Here is a 25400-nt window from a genome sequence, read left to right as displayed (position 1 = left end):
CTCGCTGTGTCCCGAGCCCGCATGCGCCAGCGCGTCGTGACGTCACGGAGAGTCCCGCAGCGCGGTGCTGATGGAGCGGTGAAGCTGTCAAGCGCTTGTCATGTTCACAGGAACCCCGTGAGCTCCTTCAGCCGCCGTCTTGAGAACAACATGAAGAACATGAAGCAGAGGTAACCGAGACGCGCGTGCTGCTGCTTTGCAACACGCGCTTTGGCTAACGCTAGCTAGCTTATTAGCTTCGTCATACGGGGGGAGGATGACACAGCGCACGAGACTTTCACACACACACACACACACTGCGTTAGTGTACACTGCACGACTGGGTCACGTGCTCACCGTTCATCTGGGTTAGGGTGGTGTCTTCCTCATCTTCTTCAGCAGCTCGTAGGCCTTACTGTCAACATGGATACACTGGAGCTGCACCATTATCTTACATCATCATACATCATTTCACTTCATCATCCATCAACTCACATCATCTCACTTCACCTCATCTTCTCACTTCATCTCACATTGTCTCACATCATCTCACTCCATCATACATCATCTTACTCCATCATCCGTCATCTCACTCCATCATACAACAACTCACATCATCTCACTTTATCTTGCATCATCTCGCATCTTCTCACTTCATCTCACATTATCTCACATCATCATACATTATCTCACTCTTTTTCATTCATCAACTCACGTCATCATACATCATTTCACTCCATCATACAGCAACTCACAGGTCCCCTGGTGGTCTAGTGGTTAAGATGCAGCGCTCTCACCGCCGCGACCCGGGTTCGATTCCCGGTCAGGGAACCATCCCCAGCCACTCTTAGTGCCGGTCCCAAGCCCGGATAAATTGGGGAGGGTTGCGTTAGGAAGGGCATCCAGCGTAAAACATGTGCCAAATCAAACGTGCGGAGGATCCGCTGTGGCGCCCCCTAACGGGAGAAGCCGAAAGAAAGTTTTATACAACAACTCACATCATCTCACTTCATCTCGCAACTTCTCACTTCATCATCAATCAACTCACTTCACCTAGATTAGATACGGAGGTGGAGGAGATGAGGAGTTTCCAGTTTCAGTTCTTCTTAAAGGTGTTTTGAGGGGTTGAGGAAATCAGGGCTCTGTGTAAGACAGTCCAGTTTGTCCACTTCAACCTTCACATGTCACATGGTCATGCTGAAGCATGGTTTGGGATCTGTTAAAAGTTCTAACATTACAGTGTTTAGAGATGTTCTGTGTGTTCTCCTGAATCTGTTGGAACCATTTGAAGAAGAAACACTTGTGGGTGCACATACTTTTGGTCAGGTTTGATATGTGTAGGACACATCCCGAGTGTCTGGTGTGATCATGTTTTGTTTTATCTGTAGGTAGACCCTGAGCTGTAGAAGTCGATGATGTCATCAGGCAGTGACACAGCAGTATCTTCAGGTGAAGGAGGAACTTCAGTCATGGAGACGTCCAACTTTGCTCATGTGATCTTCCAGAATGTGGGGAAGAGCTTCCTGCCTCAGGCTGCGCTGGAGTGTCACTACACACTCACACCCTTCATCACCCCTCACCCCAAAGACTGGGTGGGAATCTTCAAGGTAAATATGTGCACTCGCTCACACTCACGCTCACATTTACACACACACACACACACACACACACACACACACACACACACACACTCTCTCACATTTACTCTCACACACACACACATGCACGCACGCACTCACTCACTCACTCACTCACTCACACTCACATTTACTCTTATACACACACTTTCTCTCTCTCTCTCTCTCTCTCTCTCTCTCTCTCTCTCTCTCTCTCTCTCTCACACACACACACAAACACACATTCACACACTTTCACTCTTACTCACTTACACACACACACACACACACACACACACACACACACACACACACATTCACTCACACACATGTTTACTCAGACACAAACACTCACACTTACACACATGCACACACACAGTCACTCTCACACACTTTCACACTCACTCTCACTCACACATATGCATACTTATACTTACTCACACACACACTCACACTAACACACACTCACACTTAGACGCACATGCACACTCACACTTACATACGCACACACACACACACACACACACACACACACACACACACACACACACACACACACACACACACACACACACACACACACACACACAGTTTTGCTCAGCAGTTCACTGTCTCCCCCATGTGGTAGTGAGCAATCCATACTTTTGAAATAAGAACAACCTAAATATCAGACTTGTTCCTTTTTTTATTTGATGTTTCAACAAACAAAAATTCAGAGAAACATCATTCACATTATTTAAATTGGGAATATTTAAAATAAAATACACTCCAAGACCCTAAGTGTCAAAGTCTGTTCACTCTTTCATTACGTGGCTCTTAACTGTCCTCAGAGTAACAGTTATCTTCAGAGGTAAAAACACACACCGGCCATCAAGTTCACTGATTCTGATTAAAACCTGATCAAAGTCAGCTGTTGCTGTCGGATTCATCTGAATGTTTGGGGTCGTGTTCTTCTAAGAGCCACAAAGAGTCACCAAAGAAACTGGAGACTTCATTGTTGAAAGGAACCAATCAGGAGAGGGATATTAAAGAATATGTAAAACACGTGTAAAACAGAGCGTGCGCTCTCAATATAAAAAGGGCTGATTTGACTAAATGTATTAAAAAGAAAGATATTTGAGTTTGTAGTGAAGTAACAGTGAAAAATCTTCACAAAGGAAAAACTTCAGTAAAGAACAAATACATGAAAAAGCAACTTAAGTACAATAACGAATTATATTTAGTATATTACTGTCTACTACTGATTATATGTGTGTGTGTGTGTGTGTGTGTGTGTGTGTGTGTGTGTGTGTGCGCCCACACTTGCATTTGAATGTTGAAATGTTTTGTGCTGAAAGAAATCTGTCAGCATGGGTACAGGAACACACACACACACACACACACACACACACACACACACACACACACACACACACACACACACACCCTGGCATTACACTGTAGATAATATATCACTATCTTTCTGCTTTGTGAAGAAAAAAATCCAGCTTTCATCTGGAACACAGGGAGGATGGAAGCGTAAATAACTGGATAATTACACAGCAGGTGTGTGTGTGTGTGTGTGTGTGTGTGTGTGTGTGTGTGTGTGTGTGTGTGTGTGTACAGCCTCCACACACTCTGTGCTTGTAGGTACAGGATTGCTAAATGATGAATAAAATAATAAGAGGGTTGATGTGACAATCAATCAAGTGTGTGAGGAACATTCCACATGTGTGTGACAGCGTAATTACACACTGCTCACTCTGAGAGACAGATCAGCAACACACACTCTCTCTCTCACACACACACACACTTACACATACACACATTTAGTGTGTGATGTATTAACAGGCCACAGCTGGAGCAGATGTGTGTGTGTGTGATCTGCAGTAATCAGAATCAGAAAAGGTTTTATTGGCAGGTACAGCAAAGGGTTCACTGTCTGTCTCCCACTGTCCTACACCCTCTGTCTCTCACCTCAGACTTAGAAATGTCTTGATATTGTGTGTGTGTGTGTGTGTGTGTGTGTGTGTGTGTGTGTGTGTGTGTGTGTGTGTGTGTGTGTGTGTAGGTGGGTTGGAGCAGCGCTCGAGATTACTACACCTTCCTGTGGTCTCCCATGCCTGAGGACTACACTGAGGGTTCCACTGTCCACAGGGTTCTTGTCTTCCAAGGTATAGACACACACACACTTGCATCAGAGTGCTTAAAGTACAATTATAGAACTGTGTATTTAATCTGAGCAGTGTTTCTTAATTTCCTCTTCTACTGGTTGTTTCCTGTGCCGCTGTTCTGTTTCCTGTCCCGCTGTTCTGTTTCCTGTCCCGCTGTACTGTTTCCTGTCCCGCTGTTCTGTTTCCTGTGCCGCTGTTCTGTTTCCTGTGCCGCTGTTCTGTTTCCTGTGCCGCTGTTCTGTTTCCTGTGCCGCTGTTCTGTTTCCTGTGCCGCTGTTCTGTTTCCTGTGCCGCTGTACTGTTTCCTGTGCCGCTGTTCTGTTTCCTGTGCCGCTGTACTGTTTCCTGTGCCGCTGTACTGTTTCCTGTCCTGCTGTTCTGTTTCCTGTGCCGCTGTTGTGTTTCCTGTGCCGCTGTTGTGTTTCCTGTGCCGCTGTACTGTTTCCTGTGCCGCTGTACTGTTTCCTGTGCCGCTGTACTGTTTCCTGTCCCGCTGTTCTGTTTCCTGTGCCGCTGTACTGTTTCCTGTCTCGCTGTACTGTTTCCTGTCCCGCTGTTCTGTTTCCTGTCCCGCTGTTCTGTTTCCTGTGCCGCTGTTCTGTTTCCTGTCCTGCTGTTCTGTTTCCTGTGCTGCTGTTCTGTTTCCTGTGCTGCTGTACTGTTTCCTGTCCTGCTGTTCTGTTTCCTGTCCCGCTGTTCTGTTTCCTGTCCCGCTGTTCTGTTTCCTGTGCTGCTGTTCTGTTTCCTGTCCTGCTGTTCTGTTTTCTGTGCTGCTGTACTGTTTCCTGTGCTGCTGTACTGTTTCCTGTGCTGCTGTACTGTTTCCTGTACGGTTTGTTGAAGAGGCTGTGGAGTGACAGCACTGTGACTCTCTGCTCTCTCAGGTTATTATGTTCCCCGAAGTGACGGTGAGTTTTATCAGTTCTGTTATGTCACACATCTGGGCGAGATCAGAGGAGCCAGCACACCTTTCCAGTTTCAACAAGCCACGCCCACAGGGGAGGAGTTACTGACTGTCGAGGATGATAGCAATTCAGACATACTAGTGGTTACTACCAAAACTGGACTCCTAGAGGTAATTGTACACTACACACACACACACACACACACACACACACACAAACATGCGCACACACATGTACAACTCCAATTCCGAAAAAGTTCGCCCACTGTGAGAAATGTAATTAAAAAACAAATGCAACCATTAAAAAAACTTCAGATGTTTAAATTGATCATTGTAAAGGAAAAAATGTCATTTCGAATTTAAATGCTGCAACATGTCTCAAAACATTGAAACGGGGCAACAAAAGTCTGGTCAGAAGAATGCAAATTTTTATTTCTTTTTGGAAACCATGGACACCACATTCTCTGGACTAAAGAGGAGAGGGACCATCTGGCTTCTTATCAGCACTCAGTCAAAAAAAGCCACATCTTTGATGGTATGGTGGTGCATTAGGACCTGTGGAAGGGGCAGCTTTGTACATTTGAAAAGCCTCCATCAATGTTGAATGCTATAGACAGGTTTTAGAGCAACACATGCTTCCATCCAGAAAACACCTTTTTCAGGAAAGATGTATTTGAGCAAGACGATGCTAACTGCATGCTCTATCTATTACAATAGCATGCCTTCATAGTAGAAGAATCCGGGTGCTGAACTGACCTGCCTGAAATTCAGACCTTTTACCAATTGAGAAACACGACAAAGAAGACCCAGGAGTGTTGAGCAGGTGGAATCCTGTATCAGACACATATAGGACAACATTCCTCTCCCAAAACTCCAGCACCTGCTCTTCTCTAGTTCCCAGATGTATACGGACTGTCGTTAAAAGATGATGTGATGCTACACAGTGAGGAAAATGGTCCTGTCCCAACTATTTCAAGACCTGTTTCAATAAAATTTTGTGTATGTGTGAAATCTGTGTGTGTGTGTGTGTGTGTGTGTGTGTGTGTGTGTGTGTGTGTGTAGCGGCGTGTGGAGGAAGTTCAGCAGGAATGCCGGGAGCTGCAGAAATCTGTTTGTCTGCTTACACAAGAGAGAGACCAACTTAAAGAAGAGCAGAGACAATACAATCAGGTATGTATACACACACACACACACACACAGCAGGAAAGGCTTTGATGCGAAGAACTGTGATCACCAGTGTGTGTGTTACCAGTGTGTGTTACAGACTGATCCATTTGTGTCGGTGTGTGTGTGTGTGTGTGTGAAAGAAGACTTACTGTCTCCATTTGTCTGCATGTCTGACTACACACAGTGCTCTTCTAAAACACACTTTAGTTTAACAGATAACCCCTGTGTGTGTGTGTGTGTGTGTGTGTGTGTGTGTGTGTGTGTGTGTGTGTGTGTGAGAGAGAGAGAGAGAGAGAGAGAGAGAGAGAGAGAGAGAGACCTTTCTATTCCCATTCATTGAAGATTTATTGAGTGTGAGTGCACAATGAGATGAAGGGAGAGAGAAAGAGAAAGAGGGAGGAAGAAAGGGAGGGATAGAGGGGTGGAAAGGCGGCACCATGAGGAGTCTTACACTCTTCTATATTCTCTTTCTCTCTCTCTCTCTCTCTTTCTCTCTCTCTCTCTCTCTCTCTCTCTCTCCCTCTCTCACTCTTTCTCTCTCTGTATTGGAGGAACAGGATATAAGTGTAGTAGTGTTGCGGCTCCCCCTTGTGTCTCCTGTGTAATGAGATCAATGCACACATATACTGTGTTTATATATATATAAAACATCCCCTGGTGTTCTAGTGGTTAAGATGCAGCGCTCCCACCGCTGCGACCCGGGTTCGATTCCCGGTCAGGGAACCATCCCCAGCCACTCTTAGTGCCGGTCCCAAGCCCGGATAAATTGGGGAGGGTTGCGTTAGGAAGGGCATCCAGCGTAAAACATGTGCCAAATCAAACGTGCGGAGGATCCGCTGTGGCGACCCCTAACGGGAGAAGCCGAAAAGAAAGTTTATATATATATAAAACATATACAGTATTGTTCAAAATAATAGCAGTACAATGTGACTAACCAGATTAATCCAGGTTTTTAGTATATTTTTTATTGCTACGTGACAAACAAGTTACCAGTAGGTGCAGTAGATTCTCACAAAACAAACAAGACCCATCATTCATGATATGCATGCTCGTGAGGCTGTGCAATTGGGCAATTAGTTGAAAGGGGTGTGTTAAAAAAATAGCAGTGTATGCCATTGACTGTACAAACTCAAAATTATTTTGTAACATTTTTGTTTCTAGGATTGAGCAATCCTGTGAATCACTAAACTAATATTTAGTTGTATGACCACAGTTTTTTAAAACTGCTTCACATCTGTGTGGCATGGAGTCAACCAACTTGTGGCACCTCTCAGCTGTTATTCCACTCCATGATTCTTTAACATTCATTCATTCATTCATTCATTTTCTCCCGCTTATCCGTAATTCGGGTCGCGGGGGCAGCAGTCTAAGCAGGCCCCTGCCTTCGACTACTGCCCAATCCTCAAAGCACCGTCCCTTACGGTCCCTCCTGCAGGTGGTGAGCCCACGGGAAGGCGGCCCCACGTCACTCCGACGTCACGGACCTTGATATTTCCCTCGTAAGGGACCCCCAGAGCATAGAGGGTTAAGGGCCTTGCTCAAGGGCCCAAGAGTGGCAGCCTGGCGATACCGGGGCTCGAACCCCAGACCTTCCGATCGGCAACCCAGCGCCTTAACCGCTGGAGCCACCACTCCCCCCGATTCTTTAACAACATTCCACAATTCATTTACATTTCTTGGTTTTTCTTCAGAAACAGCATTTTTTATATCACCCCACAAGTTCTCGATTGGATTAAGGTCCGGGGATTGGGCTGGCCAATCCATAACAATAATTTTGTTGGTTTGGAACCAAGACTTTGCTCGTTTACTAGTGTGTTTGGGGTCATTGTCTTGTTGAAACAACCATTTCAAGGGCATGTCCTCTTCAGCATAAGGCAACATGACCTCTTCAAGTATTTTGACATATGCAAACTGATCCATGATCCCTGGTATGCGATAAATAGTCCCAACACCATAGTAGGAGAAACATGCCCATATCATGATGTCTTCACTGTGTAGTGTGGCTTGAATTCAGAGTTTGGGGGTCGTCTCACAAACTATCTGTGGCCCTTGGACCCAAAAAGAACAATTTTACTCTCATTAGTCCACAAAATGTTCCTCCATTTCTCTTTAGGCCAGTTGATGTGTTCTTTGGCAAATTGTAACCTCTTCTGCACAAGCCTTTTTTTTAACAGAGGGACTTTGCGGGGGATTCTTGAAAATAGATTAGCTTCACACAGACGTCTTCTAACTGTCACAGTACTTACAGGTACCTCCAGACTGTCTTAGATCATCCTGGAGCTGATCATTGGCTGAGCCTTTGCCATTCTGGTGATTCTTCGATCCATTTTGATGGTTGTCTTCCGTTTTCTTCCACGTCTCTCTGGTTTTGCTCTCCGTTTTAAGGCATTGGAGATCATTTTAGCTGAACAGCCTATAATTTTTTGCACCTCTTTATAGGTTTTCCCCTCTCCAATCAACTTTTTAATCAAAGTACGCTGTTCTTCTAAACGACCCATTTTCCTCAGGCTTTCAAATGCCTGTTAGTGCCGGCATCATCCTTAAATAGGGGCCACCTGATTCACACCTGTTTTTTCACAAAATTGATGACCTCAGTGATTGAATGCCACACTGCTATTTTTTTGAACACACCCCTTTCAACTAATTGCCCAATTGCACAGCCTCACGAGCGTGCATATCATGAATGATGGGTCTTGTTTGTTTTGTGAGAATCTACTGCACCTACTGGTAACTTGTTTGTCACGTAGCAATAAAAAATATACTAAAAACCTGGATTAATCTGGTTAGTCACATTGTACTGCTATTATTTTGAACATAACTGTACACACACACACACACACACACACACACACACACACATATATATGTAATACTTCTCATATTCACATAGCGATAATAAATCGATCTACATAAAAATTAATTGCTCACAAAAGATCGCTTACTTTCTAAATAGTAAAAGTGCTGATAATTATACATAAATCAATCGATAATAAGAAAGAAAGAAAGAAAGAAAACGATAAAGAAATCACTATATGTGTGTGTGTCACAGTGGTTATACAGTAAGTAATGAAAAGTATGTGTGTGTGTGTGTGTGTGTGTGTGTGTGTGTGTGTGTGTGTGTGTGTGTGTGTGTGTGTAATGAGAGCATGAGTGTGTTTTGTGTCTAGAACAAGCCCTTTATACACACATGGAGCGGTGCTGATGTTAATCAGCCATAAAACACCACCAGTCACTAAACGCCTGGGGGAACAGAGAGAGAGAGAGTGTGTGTGTGTGTGTGTGTGTGTGTGTGTGTGTGTGTGTGTGTGTGTGTGTGTGTGTGTGTGTGTGTGAGGTTCGATCCAGATGTTGTCAGATCTGGTTAAATATACAGTAGACATGCTTGAACAAAGTAAACTGAAATCCTCTCGACACCAGAAACGTGTGTGTGAGTGTGATGAAGTGTGTATCGTAAATGATGGACATGTTTCCTGACATCTGGCAGGAGAGACAGCAAGGACTGAGAGAGGAGAGAGACAAAGCTCAAGCTGGAGTCAGGCCACTGGAACAGGACCTGCTCGGAGTCGCGCAGAAAGCTGTGCTTAAAGAGAGTGAGCTGGATTGGTAGGAAACCACACACACACACACACACACACATACACACATGGACACATGATCATAAGATACGTTCCCATTCCACATTTCCAATATTTCCATGTGCTGTTAAAACCAGCTTCACTCTTCTAAGAAGATGTTCCACTAGATGTTGTGGAGATTCGAAGGGTGTTGGTAAAGTCAGGTACTGATGTAGGTGAGATGAGGAGGTTCATAGGTTGCAGTCAGCGTCAACATTCATCCCAAAGGTGTTCAAGAGCTCTATAGCAGGAGATCTTACACTCCAACCCATGAAAAGCAGATCTTCATGGAGCTGGTCTTTGTGCACAGGGGCATTGTCAAGCTGGAACAGGTCTCCTAGTTCAAGGAAAGATCTGCTGAGGATCTTTACTCCCTTTGTCCTTACTTCCTGTTGTTTTGTTTTTCGTTTTGAAGTGATACGCTTCAGATCATGAGCAGTTCCTTTCCTTCTCCAGACTCATCTTTCTGTAGGAGGTTCTTCCAGAGCTGTACAGGATTTAATGCAATTTTGGTAATCTGGTCTTCTGGACATCTTGTGGTAAAGCCTCTGTATTAACTCGGCTGAAGTATTTTCTTCATTGTGGACTTTGACACAGATACTCCTATCTCCTGTAGGATGTTCCTCATCTGGCCAGCTGTTGTAAAATGGTTTTGCTTCACCAGGGAAGGAATTCTTCTATCATCGATTGTTCTTTGTAATGTTCTGAGTCTTGTAGAGTTCCTGAGCTCACCAGTGTGTTTGAAATAGAACCCATCCTCACTCACCATTATAGTTTCCTCCAGAGGTTATCAGATGTTCACTGATAGAGACTCGAGTATTAAACTGTTCATGCTGACTGTAACCCTGATTAGATTTAGATTGGTCCCTTGAAAAGGGGAAGAGCCAGGCAATAAAACATGCATTATTCCTACCCTGCTGTCCTTCTACGCAAATATCACAAAGATCTGACATTACAGAAGAACATCTGCACCATGGGCTCATGCTCATACTCCATCACAACCCCAGGGATCTGTAGTAGATTGGTTAAGATAGCTAACTTTAAAGTTAACGTGTGTGTGTGTGTGTGTGTGTGTGTGTGTGTGTGTGTGTGTGTGTGTGTGTATGTGTATGTGTATGTGTGTGTGTGTGTTATTCAGCCTGAGGAACAGGTTACAAAAGGTAACCATGGAGAGAGATAATCTGGAAGTTCAGCTGAAGAATGAGAGCGATGAGAGAGAACTGTATAAAGTGAGTACTGCATGTATTCCAGGTGACCACCTTGTGACTGTGATGAGAGAATGTCATGAGTGTGTGAAGCTCGAATCAAAGCGAAATAGAGCTACTTTAGACATCTAAAATATCAAACATATTCTTCGTTCTTTAACACATTTCTAAAATTTCATACGTGTTCCTTTATAAGTATATTATAGAAGTTCAGCTTCTACATTATTAATGTACAATGTAAAAAAGAATACAAATGAAGAAAAAACACTGAGAGAGAAGCTGTGACCAAACTAATGACTACTACTGTATATACAGTGGAGTGGTATAGTATATAGTAGAGGGGTATATATGTTAGAGTGGTACAGTATATGGTGGAGGGGTATATACAGTAGAGGGGTATATACAGTAGAGGGGTATATACAGTATGGTAGTGGGGTATATACAGTAGTGGGGTATATACAGTAGAGGGGTATATATGTTAGAGTGGTATAGTATATGGTGGAGGGGTATATACAGTAGTGGGGTATATACAGTATGGTAGTGGGGTATATATGTTAGAGTGGTATAGTATATGGTGGAGGGGTATATACAGTATGGTGAAAGGGTATATACAGTATAGGGGTATATACAGTATGTTAGAGTGGTATAGTATATGGTGGAGGGGTATATACAGTAGTGGGGTATATACAGTATGGTAGTGGGGTATATATGTTAGAGTGGTATAGTATATGGTGGAGGGGTATATACAGTATGGTGAAAGGGTATATACAGTATAGGGGTATATACAGTATGTTAGAGTGGTATAGTATATGGTGGAGGGGTATATACAGTAGTGGGGTATATACAGTATGGTAGTGGGGTATATATGTTAGAGTGGTATAGTATATGGTGGAGGGGTATATACAGTATGTTAGAGTGGTATAGTATATGGTGGAGGGGTATATACAGTAGAGGGGTATATATGTTAGAGTGGTATAGTATATGGTGGAGCATTATATACAGTAGAGGGGTATATTCAGTAGAGGGGTATAAACAGCAGAGGGTTATATATGTTAGAGTTGTATAGTATATGGTGGAGGGGTATATACAGTAGAGGGGTATATACAGTATGGTAGTGGGGTATATATGTTAGAGTGGTATAATATATGGTGGAGGGGTATATACAGTATGGTAGTGGGGTATATATGTTAGAGTGGTATAGTATATGGTGGAGGGGTATATACAGTATGGTAGTGGGGTATATACAGTAGTGGGGTATATACAGTAGAGGGGTATATATGTTAGAGTGGTATAGTATATGGTGGAGGGGTATATACAGTAGAGGGGTATATACAGTATGGTAGTGGGGTATATACAGTAGAGGGGTATATATGTTAGAGTGGTGTAGTATATGGTGGAGGGGTATATACAGTAGAGGGGTATATACAGTAGAGGGGTATATACAGTAGAGGGGTATATATGTTAGAGTGGTATAGTATATGGTGGAGGGGTATATACAGTAGAGGGGTATATACAGTATGGTAGTGGGGTATATACAGTAGAGGGGTATATATGTTAGAGTGGTGTAGTATATGGTGGAGGGGTATATACAGTAGAGGGGTATATACAGTAGAGGGGTATATACAGTAGAGGGGTATATATGTTAGAGTGGTATAGTATATGGTGGAGGGGTATATACAGTAGAGGGGTATATACAGTATGGTAGTGGGGTATATACAGTAGAGGGGTATATACAGTAGAGGGGTATATACAGTATGGTAGTGGGGTATATACAGTAGAGGAGTATATATGTTAGAGTGGTATAGTATATGGTGGAGGGGTATATACAGTATGGTAGTGGGGTATATACAGTAGAGGGGTATATATGTTAGAGTGGTATAGTATATGGTGGAGGGGTATATACAGTAGAGGGGTATATACAGTATGGTAGTGGGGTATATACAGTAGAGGGGTATATATGTTAGAGTGGTATAGTATATGGTGGAGGGGTATATACAGTAGAGGGGTATATACAGTATGGTAGTGGGGTATATACAGTAGAGGGGTATATATGTTAGAGTGGTATAGTATATGGTGGAGGGGTATATACAGTAGAGGGGTATATACAGTATGGTAGTGGGGTATATACAGTAGTGGGGTATATACAGTAGAGGGGTATATATGTTAGAGTGGTATAGTATATGGTGGAGGGGTATATACAGTAGAGGGGTATATACAGTATGGTAGTGGGGTATATACAGTAGTGGGGTATATACAGTAGAGGGGTATATATGTTAGAGTGGTATAGTATATGGTGGAGGGGTATATACAGTAGAGGGGTATATACAGTATGGTAGTGGGGTATATACAGTAGAGGGGTATATGTTAGAGTGGTATAGTATATGGTGGAGGGGTATATACAGTAGAGGGGTATATACAGTATGGTAGTGGGGTATATACAGTAGTGGGGTATATACAGTAGAGGGGTATATATGTTAGAGTGGTATAGTATATGGTGGAGGGGTATATACAGTAGAGGGGTATATACAGTATGGTAGTGGGGTATATACAGTAGAGGGGTATATATGTTAGAGTGGTATAGTATATGGTGGAGGGGTATATACAGTAGTGGGGTATATACAGTAGTGGGGTATATACAGTAGAGGGGTATATATGTTAGAGTGGTATAGTATATGGTGGAGGGGTATATACGATAGAGGGGTATTCACAGTATGGTGGAGGGGTATATACAGTACAGGGGGGTGGTGTGGGAGAACTTGGGCAGGTTGAACACAAGTCGTGCAGCTGCGTTTTGGATTATTTGCAGTGGAAGAATAGCGTTCAGGGGAAGACCTGCCAGGGGAGAGCTGCACTAGTCCAGTCTTAAAATGACAAGAGACTGAACAAGCACCTGGCCAGCCTGTGTGGACAGAAACGGTCGAATCCTTCTGATGTTGTAGAGAAGAAATCGACAAGAACCAGCCACATTAGCAACATGTAAGAAGAAGGACAGTTGATTGTCCATAGTTACCCCAAGGTTACAAACAGTGGCTGAAGGGGAGAGCAAAGAGTCATGAAGAGTTATTCTGATATCCTGACCCGGAGATGAATCACCTGGGATGACCAGTAGTTCTGTTTTGCTGGGCTCAAAAGAATCTGCTGGAACGTAAGCGAATGTAACGGCAACCTTGACGTGTGTGTGTGTGTGTGTGTGTGTGTGTGTGTGTGTGTGTGTGTGTGTGTGTGTGTGTGTGCGTGTGCACGTGTGTGTGTGTGTGCAGTCTCACGTGCGCAGTGCTGAGCTGGAGAACACTAAGCTGAGTGCAGAGCTGCAGATGTTGAAGGCAGTGGAGCTGAACCGAGAGGTCACCATCTCACAGTACCAAGAGGAGATACACAGACTCCAGGCCGAAAGAACCGCACACGTTGCAGATACAGTACGACACACACACACACACACACACACACACACACACACACACACACACACACACACACACACACACAGTGTATTTTCAGAATTGCCACTGGTCAGTGGTTATCCTATTGTTCTACATGATGACTGCTCTGTGTGTGTGTGTGTGTGTGTGTGTGTGTGTGTGTGTGTGTGTGTGTGTGTGTGTGTGTGTGTGTGTGTGTGTGTGTGTAGAACGTAATAGAGCAGTTGCGTCAGGTGAAGGAGCAGCTGGAGGCTACGTACCAGCGAGCAGCCATGCTGGATTCTGAGCTTCGTGATGCAACTAGGGACCACGAACGTACGAAGGTGGAGCTTCTTCGTGTCCGTCAGGAGGTTGAGAACACCAGATCCAGCTTGGCCGACGCCCAGGAGGAGTGCAGAATCACTCAGATCCAGCTAAATGAACTGATGAGCCAAACGTTACGGAAAACGGTAATCAGGCAAATACACATGGATAATCGCAGGACCATCCATACATTACAGATGATCGTATGTCTTCTCAAGAGTTTTCCATTTATCTGTTCATGTGAAAGTATTGTTAGGGTGTATGTGTTTCTAATGTTTATACCTCTATACCATATATATCTCAATATATATTGTTTTTATACAGGGACATTGCATACAATGCTTTAAGACTCCCTCTGACTCAGTGAGACTCCCTAGAGACTCCCTCTAAATCCCTCAGATGCTTCGAGACTGCCTCCAATTTCTTGGGACTCCTTAGACTCCTGGAGACTTCCTCCAACACCTTCAGACTTCTTGAGACTCCTTTAGACTCCACAAGACTCCCTCAGACTTCTCATGCTCACTTAGACTCCCTCTGTCTTCCTTAGACTCCTCAAAACTCCCTCGGACACCCAAAACACCCTCAGACTCCTCAAGATTCCAGCTGACTCCTCAACACACCCTTAGACTCCTCAGGACTTCCTCACACTCCTTGGGACTCCCTATGACTCCCACAGACTCCTCAAGAATCCCTCTGTCTCTTCAAAACACCCTCAGACTCCTCAAGACTCCCTCAGACTCCTTGAGACTCCCCAGACTCCCTCAGACTCTTCAAAACACCCTCAGACTCCTCAAGACTCCTTGAGACTCCCTCAGACTCTTCAAGACTCCTTGAGTTTTCCTCAGACTCCTCAAAACTCCATGAGACAGTTCATCATGGCCCAAGCCCTTACTAAGACACGTTATATGCCCTGTGTAAAGAGCAGTGTGGTCTCCTGATGATCTCTGTGTTCTGGGTGTAAATCTCTCGACAGGAAACGGCTGGTTCGGTCTCAGAGCTGGAGGCAGAGCTGCAGAAGGAGGTGGAGGAGCTGAAGTTGAGACTGCAAATGGCAGCTGAGCATTACAAGGAGAAGTACAGAGAGTGCCAGCGTCTGCGCAGACAAGTCACCAAGCTTACACATAAGCAGGAATCACAGCGGGAGGTGTGTGTGCACAAGTGTGTGCAAGAGTGTGTGTACTTGTGTGTGTACGTGTGTGTGAGATCATGTACGTTGGTTTTCCCAGGACTGCAGCAAGAACGAGGCATCTACAGATGCCAGGCCGGAGACAGAGGCTGATGCGGAGATGGAGGCAGAGTCTCCTGTTGCTGGTGAGCATGCTCTTCCCCTCGCTGAGTGCTCCTGGAGCTCCAGCTCTGATCTCTGTGCTTCCATCCCACATGTGTGTTTCAGAAACGCTGCCTGAGATTCAAGAGTGTGCTGAAACTCAGGAACGGGAAGATGGAGAGGGGGAGAAAACCGAAACAGGAAAGGAAGAACAACAGGATGAAGGGGATGAGTCAAGTGTGTCAGTGGAGGCTGAGCTTGCTCGGATGGAAGAGAGATGGAGAGAGCAGTGTGTCATCAATGATAACCTAAAGCTACTGCTGGCTGAAGAAGAGCAGCGCTTTAAGGCACAGTATACACACACTTTTACACACACAGGGCCTCGGGCGGGGCAGGGCTGGGGCGGGGCAGGGCCTGGGGCGAGGCAGCATTTTTGCTCACAGCTTATTTTTCCTCCCTCACTATCATCAGAGGAAAATCAAGCATGTCTGATCACATCAGAAACTAAACACACCTGTAAACACCTCACAGGATCACTTCCTGTTCACAAATGATCTCGGATATTACCCACCCAGGAGACCCTGACTCTGTCTCAGAGCTAGCACACTGACGTCACCCAGATGAGGATGAGGTTCGTCTCGAGGTTACTTTCTCACACCGTCTCATCGCCCGCCACTGGTTCACTCGTTCCAGATAAATGTGTAACTGTTGTGTTTGTGTGAAGTTGCTGCGTGTGAGAAACAATGAACTGAGATCACTGAACTCACTTCAATCCCTCGTTTCTGATCAGAGTTTAGGGACAGATCATGTGCACAGATCAGGGACATTTTATGTGGACAGATCATGTGGACCTCAGTATCCCACAGTGCTCCTCTGTAACCCTCATGTCCTTACAATCACTCAGCACATTTCTGTCTGTCACAGCCTCTGTGTGTGTGTGTGTGTGTGTGTGTGTGTGTGTGTGTGTGTGTGTGTGTGTGTGTGTGTGTGTGTGTGTGTGTGTGTGTGTGTGTGTGTGTGCAGGCCCAGTTAGCTGAAAAGGATGGAGAGGTGTTTTTGCTGAGAGAGAATCTGGCTGAGGTGATGAGAGAGAAGGTGAAGCTGGAAGAGGTGAGTAAATCTCTGTTTGGTGTGCAGCATTCACACAATGAGTGGGTTTGTGTGTGTGTGTGTGTGTGTGTGTGTGTGTGTGTGTGTGTGTGTGTGTGTGTGTGTGTGTGTGTGTGCGTGTTATTTAGACTGTGTTGTGAGATAAAGGACTTTTAAAGCCCTGATGTTTCAGTACTGACCTGCTGAATCTTTAATGAAGATGTTTTTGTCGTTCGGTTTCATTATATTTATAAAATACTACACTTTTAATTAGGATTTTTATATTATATGCAGTGCAGCATGAAGGTTTTCACTGCACTTCAATTTTTCCACATTGTTATGTTACAGCTTTATTTCAAAATGGATTAAATTCATCATTTTCCTAAAGAACATGTAAATAAATATTCTCAGCTTTTGCTCAACACTTTGTTGAAGCTCATTTGTCACCAGTCGCAGCCTCAAGTCTTTTGAGTTTGATGCTACCAGATCAGCACCTATTTTTGGGCATTTTCTCCCATTGTTCTTTGCAGAACCTCTCAAGCTCCATTAGGTTGGATGGGGAGTGTCAGTTCACAGACATTTTTAGATCTCCTGTGATGTTCAATCAGGCTCAAGTTTGGACTCAAGGACATTCACAGAGTCCTGTAGACACTCCTGTGTTATCTTGGCTGTGCCATTGTCCCGTTGGAAGAGGAACCTTCACCCCAGTCTGAGGTCCAGAGTGCTCTGTAACAGGTTTTCATTAAGGACGTCTCTGTATATTGCTGCATTCATCGTTCCCTCGATCCTGAGTATTATCCCAGTTCATGCCGCTAAAAAAACATCCCCACAGCATGATGCCGCCACCACCAGTCTTCACTGTAGGGATGGTATTGGCCAGGTGATGAGCAGTGCCTGGTTTCCTCCTTGGCATTCAGGCCAAGGTGTGTGCCTTTTCGAATCATGTCCAATCAACTAAAATTACCACAGGTGGACTTCAATCAAGTTGTAGAAACATCTCAAGGATGATCAGTGGAAACAGGTTGCACCTGAGCACAATTTTGAGTGTCATGTGATTACTTTAGTTTTTTTTATTTGTAATAAATTTGCACAGATTTCAAACAAACTTCACGTTGTGATTATGGGGTTTTGTTTGTAAAATTTTGAGGAAAATAATGAATTGAATCCATTCAGGAATGAAGCAGTAACATAAAAAATGTGGGAAAAGTGAAGCTCTGTGAAAACTTTCCTGATGCACTGAACAGTGTGATGATTAGAGAAGGGCTGCAGCTCTCGATTATTTTAGTAATCGAGTACTCTACCGATCAGTCTATCGATTAAACGAGTAATCGTATAAGAAGTACTTTTTTTTTATTCAATACACAAGAGAAAATTAGACGGGCCTCTTAAAATGAACGTTCGTTTTAAAAAAATGAAAAAACTGTTCTGTGTTTATTGGTCAAGAGCGCTCCAGAGTTCAGCAGGTGGTGCGTCAGTAATAATAGTCCGTGGGGAAACACTGTGTGGGGAAACACTGTGTACTGTGTGTAGTTAAATGGACTAAACAAATCATTTATTAAAAAATTTGCCTGTTTTTTTTCTATTTGAATTAATCAAATACAAATTTATTTTTCAGCCCTAGTTTGAAGTGTGTTATGTTCCTCTCTCAGGTCTAGGAGTAAAGTAAATGTGGTGAGTGTGTGTTGGTGTGTGTTGGTGTGTGATGGTGTGTGAGGGACAGACCTAGAAGTCGTTGAGGGACAGACCTTTTTAATTCCAGCATTAGTATTGTAGATCCAGCTACAGAAACTGAGACTGCTGTTCCTGGTCCATTAGCTGATGTGTGCTGAGAGTGTGTTAGATGATACACACCAAAGCTTACTCTTAGTCTTGAGCAGGCCCAGGGCATTTAGTGGGGCAGGAGGATGTTAGTTGGGCAGGAGGCAGTTAGTGGGGCAGGAGAATGTTAGATGCGCAGGAGGCGGTCAGTGAGGCAGGAGGAAATTAGTAGGGTGGCTGAAGGTTGTTAGTGGGGCAGGATGAAGTTAGTGGGGCAGGAGGAGGTTAGTGGGGCAGGAGGCGGTTAGTGGGGCAGGAGGATTTTAGTTGGGAAGGAGGAAGTAAGTTGGGCAGGAGGAAGTTAGTGGGGCCGGAGAATGTTAGTGGGGCAGGAGGAGGTTGGTGGGGCAGGAGGCGGTTAATGGTGCAGGAGAAAGTTCGTGGGGCAGGAGGAGGTTAGTGGGGCAGGAGGATGTTAGTTGGGCAGGAGGAAGTTAGTGGGACAGGAGAAGGTTATTGGGGCAGGAGGTGGTTAGTGGGACCGGAGGCAGTTACTGGGGCAGGAGGAGGTTAGTTGGGCAGGAGGCGGTTAGTGGGGCAGGATGTAGTTAGTGGAGAAGGAGGAAGGTAGTGGGGCAGGAAGTGGTTAGTGGGGCAGGAGACAGGTAGTGGGGCAGGAGGTATATATAAATGGTGTGAATGTGATGGCGTGTTACTGCACACAGTAAGTTGCCCACGCTCACACTCTGATGTTCTGATTTGCAGGATCTGCGTTTGCGTGCCAGCAGAGAGGATGCGGTGTGTGGGCAGAGGTCAGAGGTCAGGGAACCTGTGGTGTTGCGTTACCCCCTTCCCTACCCCACTGACTCTCCGCCGCTTGCCCTGGTGCCCCAGCAACCAGCCGAGCTGCAGTACGGGAACCCTTACAGCGAGCCGGAGCAGCGCGGTGCGTATCTGCTGCAGCATTCGGACTCGTCAATGCCGCCAGTTGATTGTTGTTGTCTCACTCTGACTTGTGTGTTACAGACGGAGCAGATGGAGCACTGTCTCCGCAGCAGAGTTGTCGCCCCCCTCCGGTAACTCCGCCCCCATGGGTGGGTCCTGTGGTGTGTAGTCAGCCGCTGCGCAGTCTGAGTCCTCCTGACGGTCTGGAGAACCCTGCGGAGGAACGGCCCAGCGTGAGCAGACTCTTCGTTTTATTATTATTCGTTTTTACATTTCGCGATCATCTCTTTCTCATGTCACGTCCTCGCTCAGTCTCTCCCGTAACCTCTCCAACTTGCTCTTTACGGCGAGACGGTCGAGGTCAGAGGGGAGCGCTGGCAACGAGCATTTGCATATCGCCACGATTAAGACATTTTCCCTGCAGCTCGTTAGTGGGAGAAAGTGACGAGTCCAGAGCTCGTTAGCGCATGGAGACGATCCAGACTTTGTCTCCGCTCCGTCTCCGCTCCGTCTCTGAGCTCGCCATCTTTTCTCCACCTACTGCTTTTGCCCATTAACCTTTGCAGGAAGCTGACTGTGTGCAGACAGCTGTGGCTTTTTGTAGAAAGTGTGTGTGTGTGTGTGTGTGTGTGTGTGTGTGTGTGTGTGTGTGGGTGTGTGTGTGTGTGTGTGTGTGTGTGTGAGAGAGATATTAGTGCTCTTCAGTCTCATTAAAAGAAGCAGCAGTAAGATATTACAGACGACTGACATTGTGTGTATGTTAACAGGAAGGGAACGTGTGTGTGTGTGTGTGTGTGTGTGTGTGTGTGTGTGTGTGTGTTAACAGGGAGGTGATGGTGAGGCTCCTGCAGTGTGCGAGCATCAAAGTCCAGAATCCAATGAAAGTGGCTCCAGCTTTTGCTTTGACACAAGGTAGCACACACACACATGTGTACACACACACACACACACACACACACACACACACACACTTGTGTGTTTCTCACAGTTTCTCCCCCTGTCCCCTCAGGAGCGATGTCCATAAGCGGTGTCCCCTGTGTGAGGTGATTTTCCCTCCACACTTTGAGCAGCGTAGTTTCGAGCGTCATGTGGAGTCTCACTGGAGAGAATGTCCTGTGTGCAGTGAGCAGTTCCCTCTTGACTGTCAGCAGAACCTGTTCGAGAAACACGTCCTCACACACTTCGATGGCAATGTGCTTAACTTCCACAACTTCGACTAGAGCCCGGGACGGCGTCCTTGCATCCTCACACCCTCACTTCGTCCTCGCACCCTAACCCTGTCCTCTCACCCTTCACCCAGTCATCGCATCCTCACTCCGTCCTCACACCCTCACTCCGTCCTCACACCCTCACTCCGTCCTCGCACCCTAACCCTGTCCTCTCACCCTTCACCCAGTCATCGCATCCTCACTCCGTCTTCACACCCTCACTCCATCCTCACAGCCTCACTCCGTCCTCGCACCCTAACCCTGTCCTCTCACCCTTCACCCAGTCATCGCATCCTCACTCCGTCCTCACACCCTCACTTCATCCTCACACCCTCACTCCGTCCTCACACCCTCACTCCTTCCTCACACCCTCACTCCGTCCTTGCACCCCCACTCCTTCCTTACACCCTCACTCCTTCCTCACACCCTCACTCCTTCCTCACACCCTTACTCCGTCCTTGCACCCCCACGCCATCCTCACACCCTCATTCCGTCCTCACACCCTAACCCTGTCCTCACAACCTCACTTTGTCCTCACACCCTCACCTTGTCATTGCATACTCACGCCGTCCTCACACCCTCACTCTATCCTCACACCCTCACTCCTTCCTCACAACCTCACTCTGTCTTCACACCCTCACTCCGTCCTCACATCCTCATGCCGTCCTCACACCCTCACGCTGTCCTCGCACCCTCACTCTGTCCTCGCACCCTCACCCTGTCCTCGCACCCTTACTCCATCCTCACACCCTCACCCTGTCCTCACACCCTCACTCTGTCCTTACACTGTCCTCACATCCTCACACCCTGATGGTGATGATGATGTTACTTACCTGTGAGCTAATGCTCACATTTTTTCTTCCATCACTAACATTTACCAGTCAGAAGTTAAAAACACACACACACACACACACACACACACACATCAGGCCACTGTATGTATAGTAAATATGCGGAAGCTGCTGTAAGGACGGCATTTACTGTACAGTTCCAGCTTTACATGTACATTATAAATATAAATATAGGATTTATGATGAGGTGTTGGTGTGTAACATCAGCAGCAGTGGTGTTTGTTGTCTATTTACAGCTTTATTGATTGTATATGATGATGATGATGATGAAGGTGATGTATTACACTCTGCCCTGTGATATACACCATAGGGCCTAATGTTTATTGACATTTTACCATAAGATTGGTATGTGTTTTTTTTTTTTAACATCTCGTTCCACATTTAATCTCCATGTGCTGTTATAATGAGCTCCACTCTTCTGGGAAGATGTTCCTCTAGATTTTGTGGAGATTCATTTAAGCTACAAGGGTGTCAGTAAAGGGTACCAACGTAGGTGATCTGAGGAGGCCTGGAGTGCAGTCAGCGTTCACATTCATCCCAAAGGTGTTCAAGAGCTCTATAGCAGATGATCTTCTACACACATCCTGTCATGCTGGAACAGGTTTGGGCCTTCTAGTTCAAGTGAAGGGGAACAATAAAAAAAAAGAGAAACACATCCTATACATGTGTGTGTGTCTCCAAGTTTGTACTGGGAAAACCCACATCTGGGTGAGATTGGGTGTCCTAATACTTTTGGCCTAAAATGCGTCGATGCCAGTTTTGCTCTCGTGATGTTTGGGGCGTGTCTGTGATCTCGCACACGGGACAAGCAACAAAATGCTTAGGGAAGATCTATGTGATGTAATAACAGTCACAGCTGCCATTTTGTTTCTGTTACACATGATGCATATTAAAGTCATGATCAGGGTTAAACATGCAGGACTTCCCCGTCTCTGCTTCTTCACACACACACACACACGGTGTTGTTCATGTTCTGTCTTTATTTATTGTACCTTTTTTGAACATCAGAAAACATCTGTGTGACACACACACACACATATATACAAAACTCTCACATGAATATGAACATGGTACAAATTTTGGCCGCAGCTACAAACATTTTATTTCCACAAACAAAAGATTTCACCAAAAATAATCCGAATATCAGAATAATATAATAATAACGTAGTATGAAAATATCATTTCAAAACTACTTTACAAAGAAGTTACAATACATTCACTGTACAGGATAATGCACTGCCTCACACACACACACACACACACACCACAAGATCCTTATAAGGTCATTATGGCACAACTGTGTGTGTGTGTGTGTGTGTGTGTGCAACAGCAACACAAACACTTCTGATGTAAAATAATACACACACATGCAGCAGCTACAACTACACAACTGTACACACACTCGCACACACCACTGTCACATGGCACATCAGAGCTGCTGAAACAAATAACCTCACCAACATCTCTATATCTCCATCATTCTATATCTCATCACTCCATCTCTCTATATCTCCATTATTCTATATCTCATCACTCCATCTCTCTATATCTCCATCATTCTATATCTCATCACTCCATCTCTCTATATCTCCATTATTCTATATCTCATCACTCCATCTCTCTATATCTCCATTATTCTATATCTCATCACTCCATCTCTCTATATCTCCATCATTCTATATCTCATCACTCCATCTCTCTATATCTCCATTATTCTATATCTCATCACTCCATCTCTCTATATCTCCATCATTCTATATCTCATCACTCCATCTCTCTATATCTCCATTATTCTATATCTCATCACTCCATCTCTCTATATCTCCATCATTCTATATCTCATCACTCCATCTCTCTATATCTCCATTATTCTATATCTCATCACTCCATCTCTCTATATCTCCATCATTCTATATCTCATCACTCCATCTCTCTATATCTCCATTATTCTATATCTCATCACTCCATCTCTCTATATCTCCATCATTCTATATCTCATCACTCCATCTCTCTATATCTCCATCATTCTATATCTCATCACTCCATCTCTCTATATCTCCATCATTCTATATCTCATCACTCCATCTCTCTATATCTCCATCATTCTATATCTCATCACTCCATCTCTCTATATCTCCATCATTCTATATCTCATCACTCCATCTCTCTATATCTCCATCATTCTATATCTCATCACTCCATCTCTCTATATCTCCATCATTCTATATCTCATCACTCCATCTCTCTATATCTCCATTATTCTATATCTCATCACTCCATCTCTCTATATCTCCATCATTCTATATCTCATCACTCCATCTCTCTATATCTCCATCATTCTATATCTCATCACTCCATCTCTCTATATCTCCATTATTCTATATCCCATCACTCCATCTCTCTATATCTCCATCATTCTATATCTCATCACTCCATCTCTCTATATCTCCATCATTCTATATCTCATCACTTCATCCCTCTCTATTTATCGATCACTCCATCTCACCACCAGACTGAGGTCTTTCACATAAAACTTGAATGTTTCCTCAGAAAGAACTGAAAAATAATATAATTTATATATATTTTTTTGTAAAGTCACTTTATAGTCACAAGAGTTGTGCGATATGACGACTGATTCCTCTTACACAACATTCTTTACACAACACGTATAAAATCTCCAGCGCAGCACAGCACTCCTGTATCTTTATCCTGTTATATAACAGTGTGTCTTTCCTCTGTCATTAATCTCCATCATCTAAATTCAATGTGAATCTGGAATCTGATCTGCACCCACCCTGCCCCACCCACACTGCCCCAAACACTACCTTACCCACACTGCCCCAGCCTCCCTGCCCCACCCATACTACCCCACCCACACTGCCCCACCCACTACCTTAGCCACCCTGCCCCACCCATACTACCCCACCCGCACTGCCCCAATCACCCTGCCCCACCCATACTACACCACCCACACTGCCCCACCCGCACTGTCGCAAACACCTTGCCCCACCCGCACTGCCCCAAACACTACCTTACCCACACTGCCCCACCCACCCTGCTCCACCCATACTACCCCACCCACACTGCCCCAAACACTACCTTACCCACACTGCCCCACCAATACTACCCCACCCACACTGCCCCAAACACCACTTTACCCACACTGCCCCATCCATACTACCCCACCCGCACTGCTCCACCTGCAATGCCCTCCCCTCACTACCTTACCGACACTGCCCCACCCACGCTGCCTCACCCACACTATCCCACCCACATTGCCTCGCCCACACTGCCTCACCCACACTGCTATACCCACACTACCCCACCCACCCTGACAAATTCACCCTGCCCTACCCACACTACCCCACCCACCCTGACTCATCCACCCTGCCCCACCCACCCTGACTCAATCCACCCTGCCCCACCCACACTGTCCCACCCAACCCACATGTTCTGTCCCAGTACAGTTAACATGAAAATGATGTCAGTGAACATCTGTACAGATGATGGAACACTTTGGCACATTTTTGGTTGAAAGAGAAAAAGAATCCCTCCAATAGTGTTTCATCAAACAACTTTCAAATCGCAGTGAGATCATGGTCTCGTGTTAACGTTAACAAACACAGCCAGACCTCGTTTATCCCGAACAGTCAGATCCTCCTCTTTCTAATTCTTTCTCAAATTCTCAAAAAAACCTTCTCCCCCATGGAGTGATCCAATCAGCTCACACAGATCCAGGTCAAGAGCTTAGTTTATGTTCCATTCAAACATCAGAATGAAGAGAAATGCTGAGTGAAAGCTTCAGATTCCTGTTCCTGGGAATTAATAAAACTATTTCTGCAGATCCTGTTCCCAGAAGCACACTGAGCTTCATCACTGCCAAACTCAGGAACTGGATCTTTTACTCGAACAGAACTACAGG

The 25400-nt window shown here is 45.0% G+C and overlaps 1 protein-coding gene across 4 annotated transcripts; it reads left to right on the top strand.

Moving 5' to 3' along the window:
- tax1bp1a (Tax1 (human T-cell leukemia virus type I) binding protein 1a) lies at positions 1-22394 on the top strand. Of its 4 annotated transcripts, none has more exons than XR_014530563.1 (18): positions 1-170; positions 1368-1586; positions 3646-3748; positions 4633-4823; positions 5715-5822; positions 9304-9422; positions 10572-10662; positions 13899-14054; positions 14267-14506; positions 15334-15504; positions 15587-15671; positions 15754-15974; positions 16651-16737; positions 19240-19420; positions 19501-19652; positions 20246-20331; positions 20429-22196; positions 22303-22394. XR_014530563.1 is itself a non-coding variant. In XM_083523593.1 (17 exons), exons 2-17 carry the CDS (start codon positions 1392-1394, stop codon positions 20637-20639), a joined length of 2397 nt encoding a protein of 798 aa, XP_083379719.1. In that variant the 5' UTR covers positions 1-170; positions 1368-1391; the 3' UTR covers positions 20640-22394. The 4 variants fall into 4 exon arrangements, 1 of the variants encoding a protein (XP_083379719.1); XR_014530564.1 differs by having other exon boundaries at positions 16-170; positions 20429-20814; positions 20912-22394; XR_014530565.1 differs by having other exon boundaries at positions 16-170; positions 20429-20833; positions 20912-22394.
- The last annotated feature ends 3006 nt before the right edge of the window (positions 22395-25400 follow it).

Source organism: Silurus aristotelis, assembly GCF_946808225.1.
Source record: "Silurus aristotelis genome assembly, chromosome: 21".
NCBI lineage: Eukaryota > Metazoa > Chordata > Actinopteri > Siluriformes > Siluridae > Silurus > Silurus aristotelis.
This window is presented reverse-complemented; position numbering and strand designations above follow the sequence as displayed.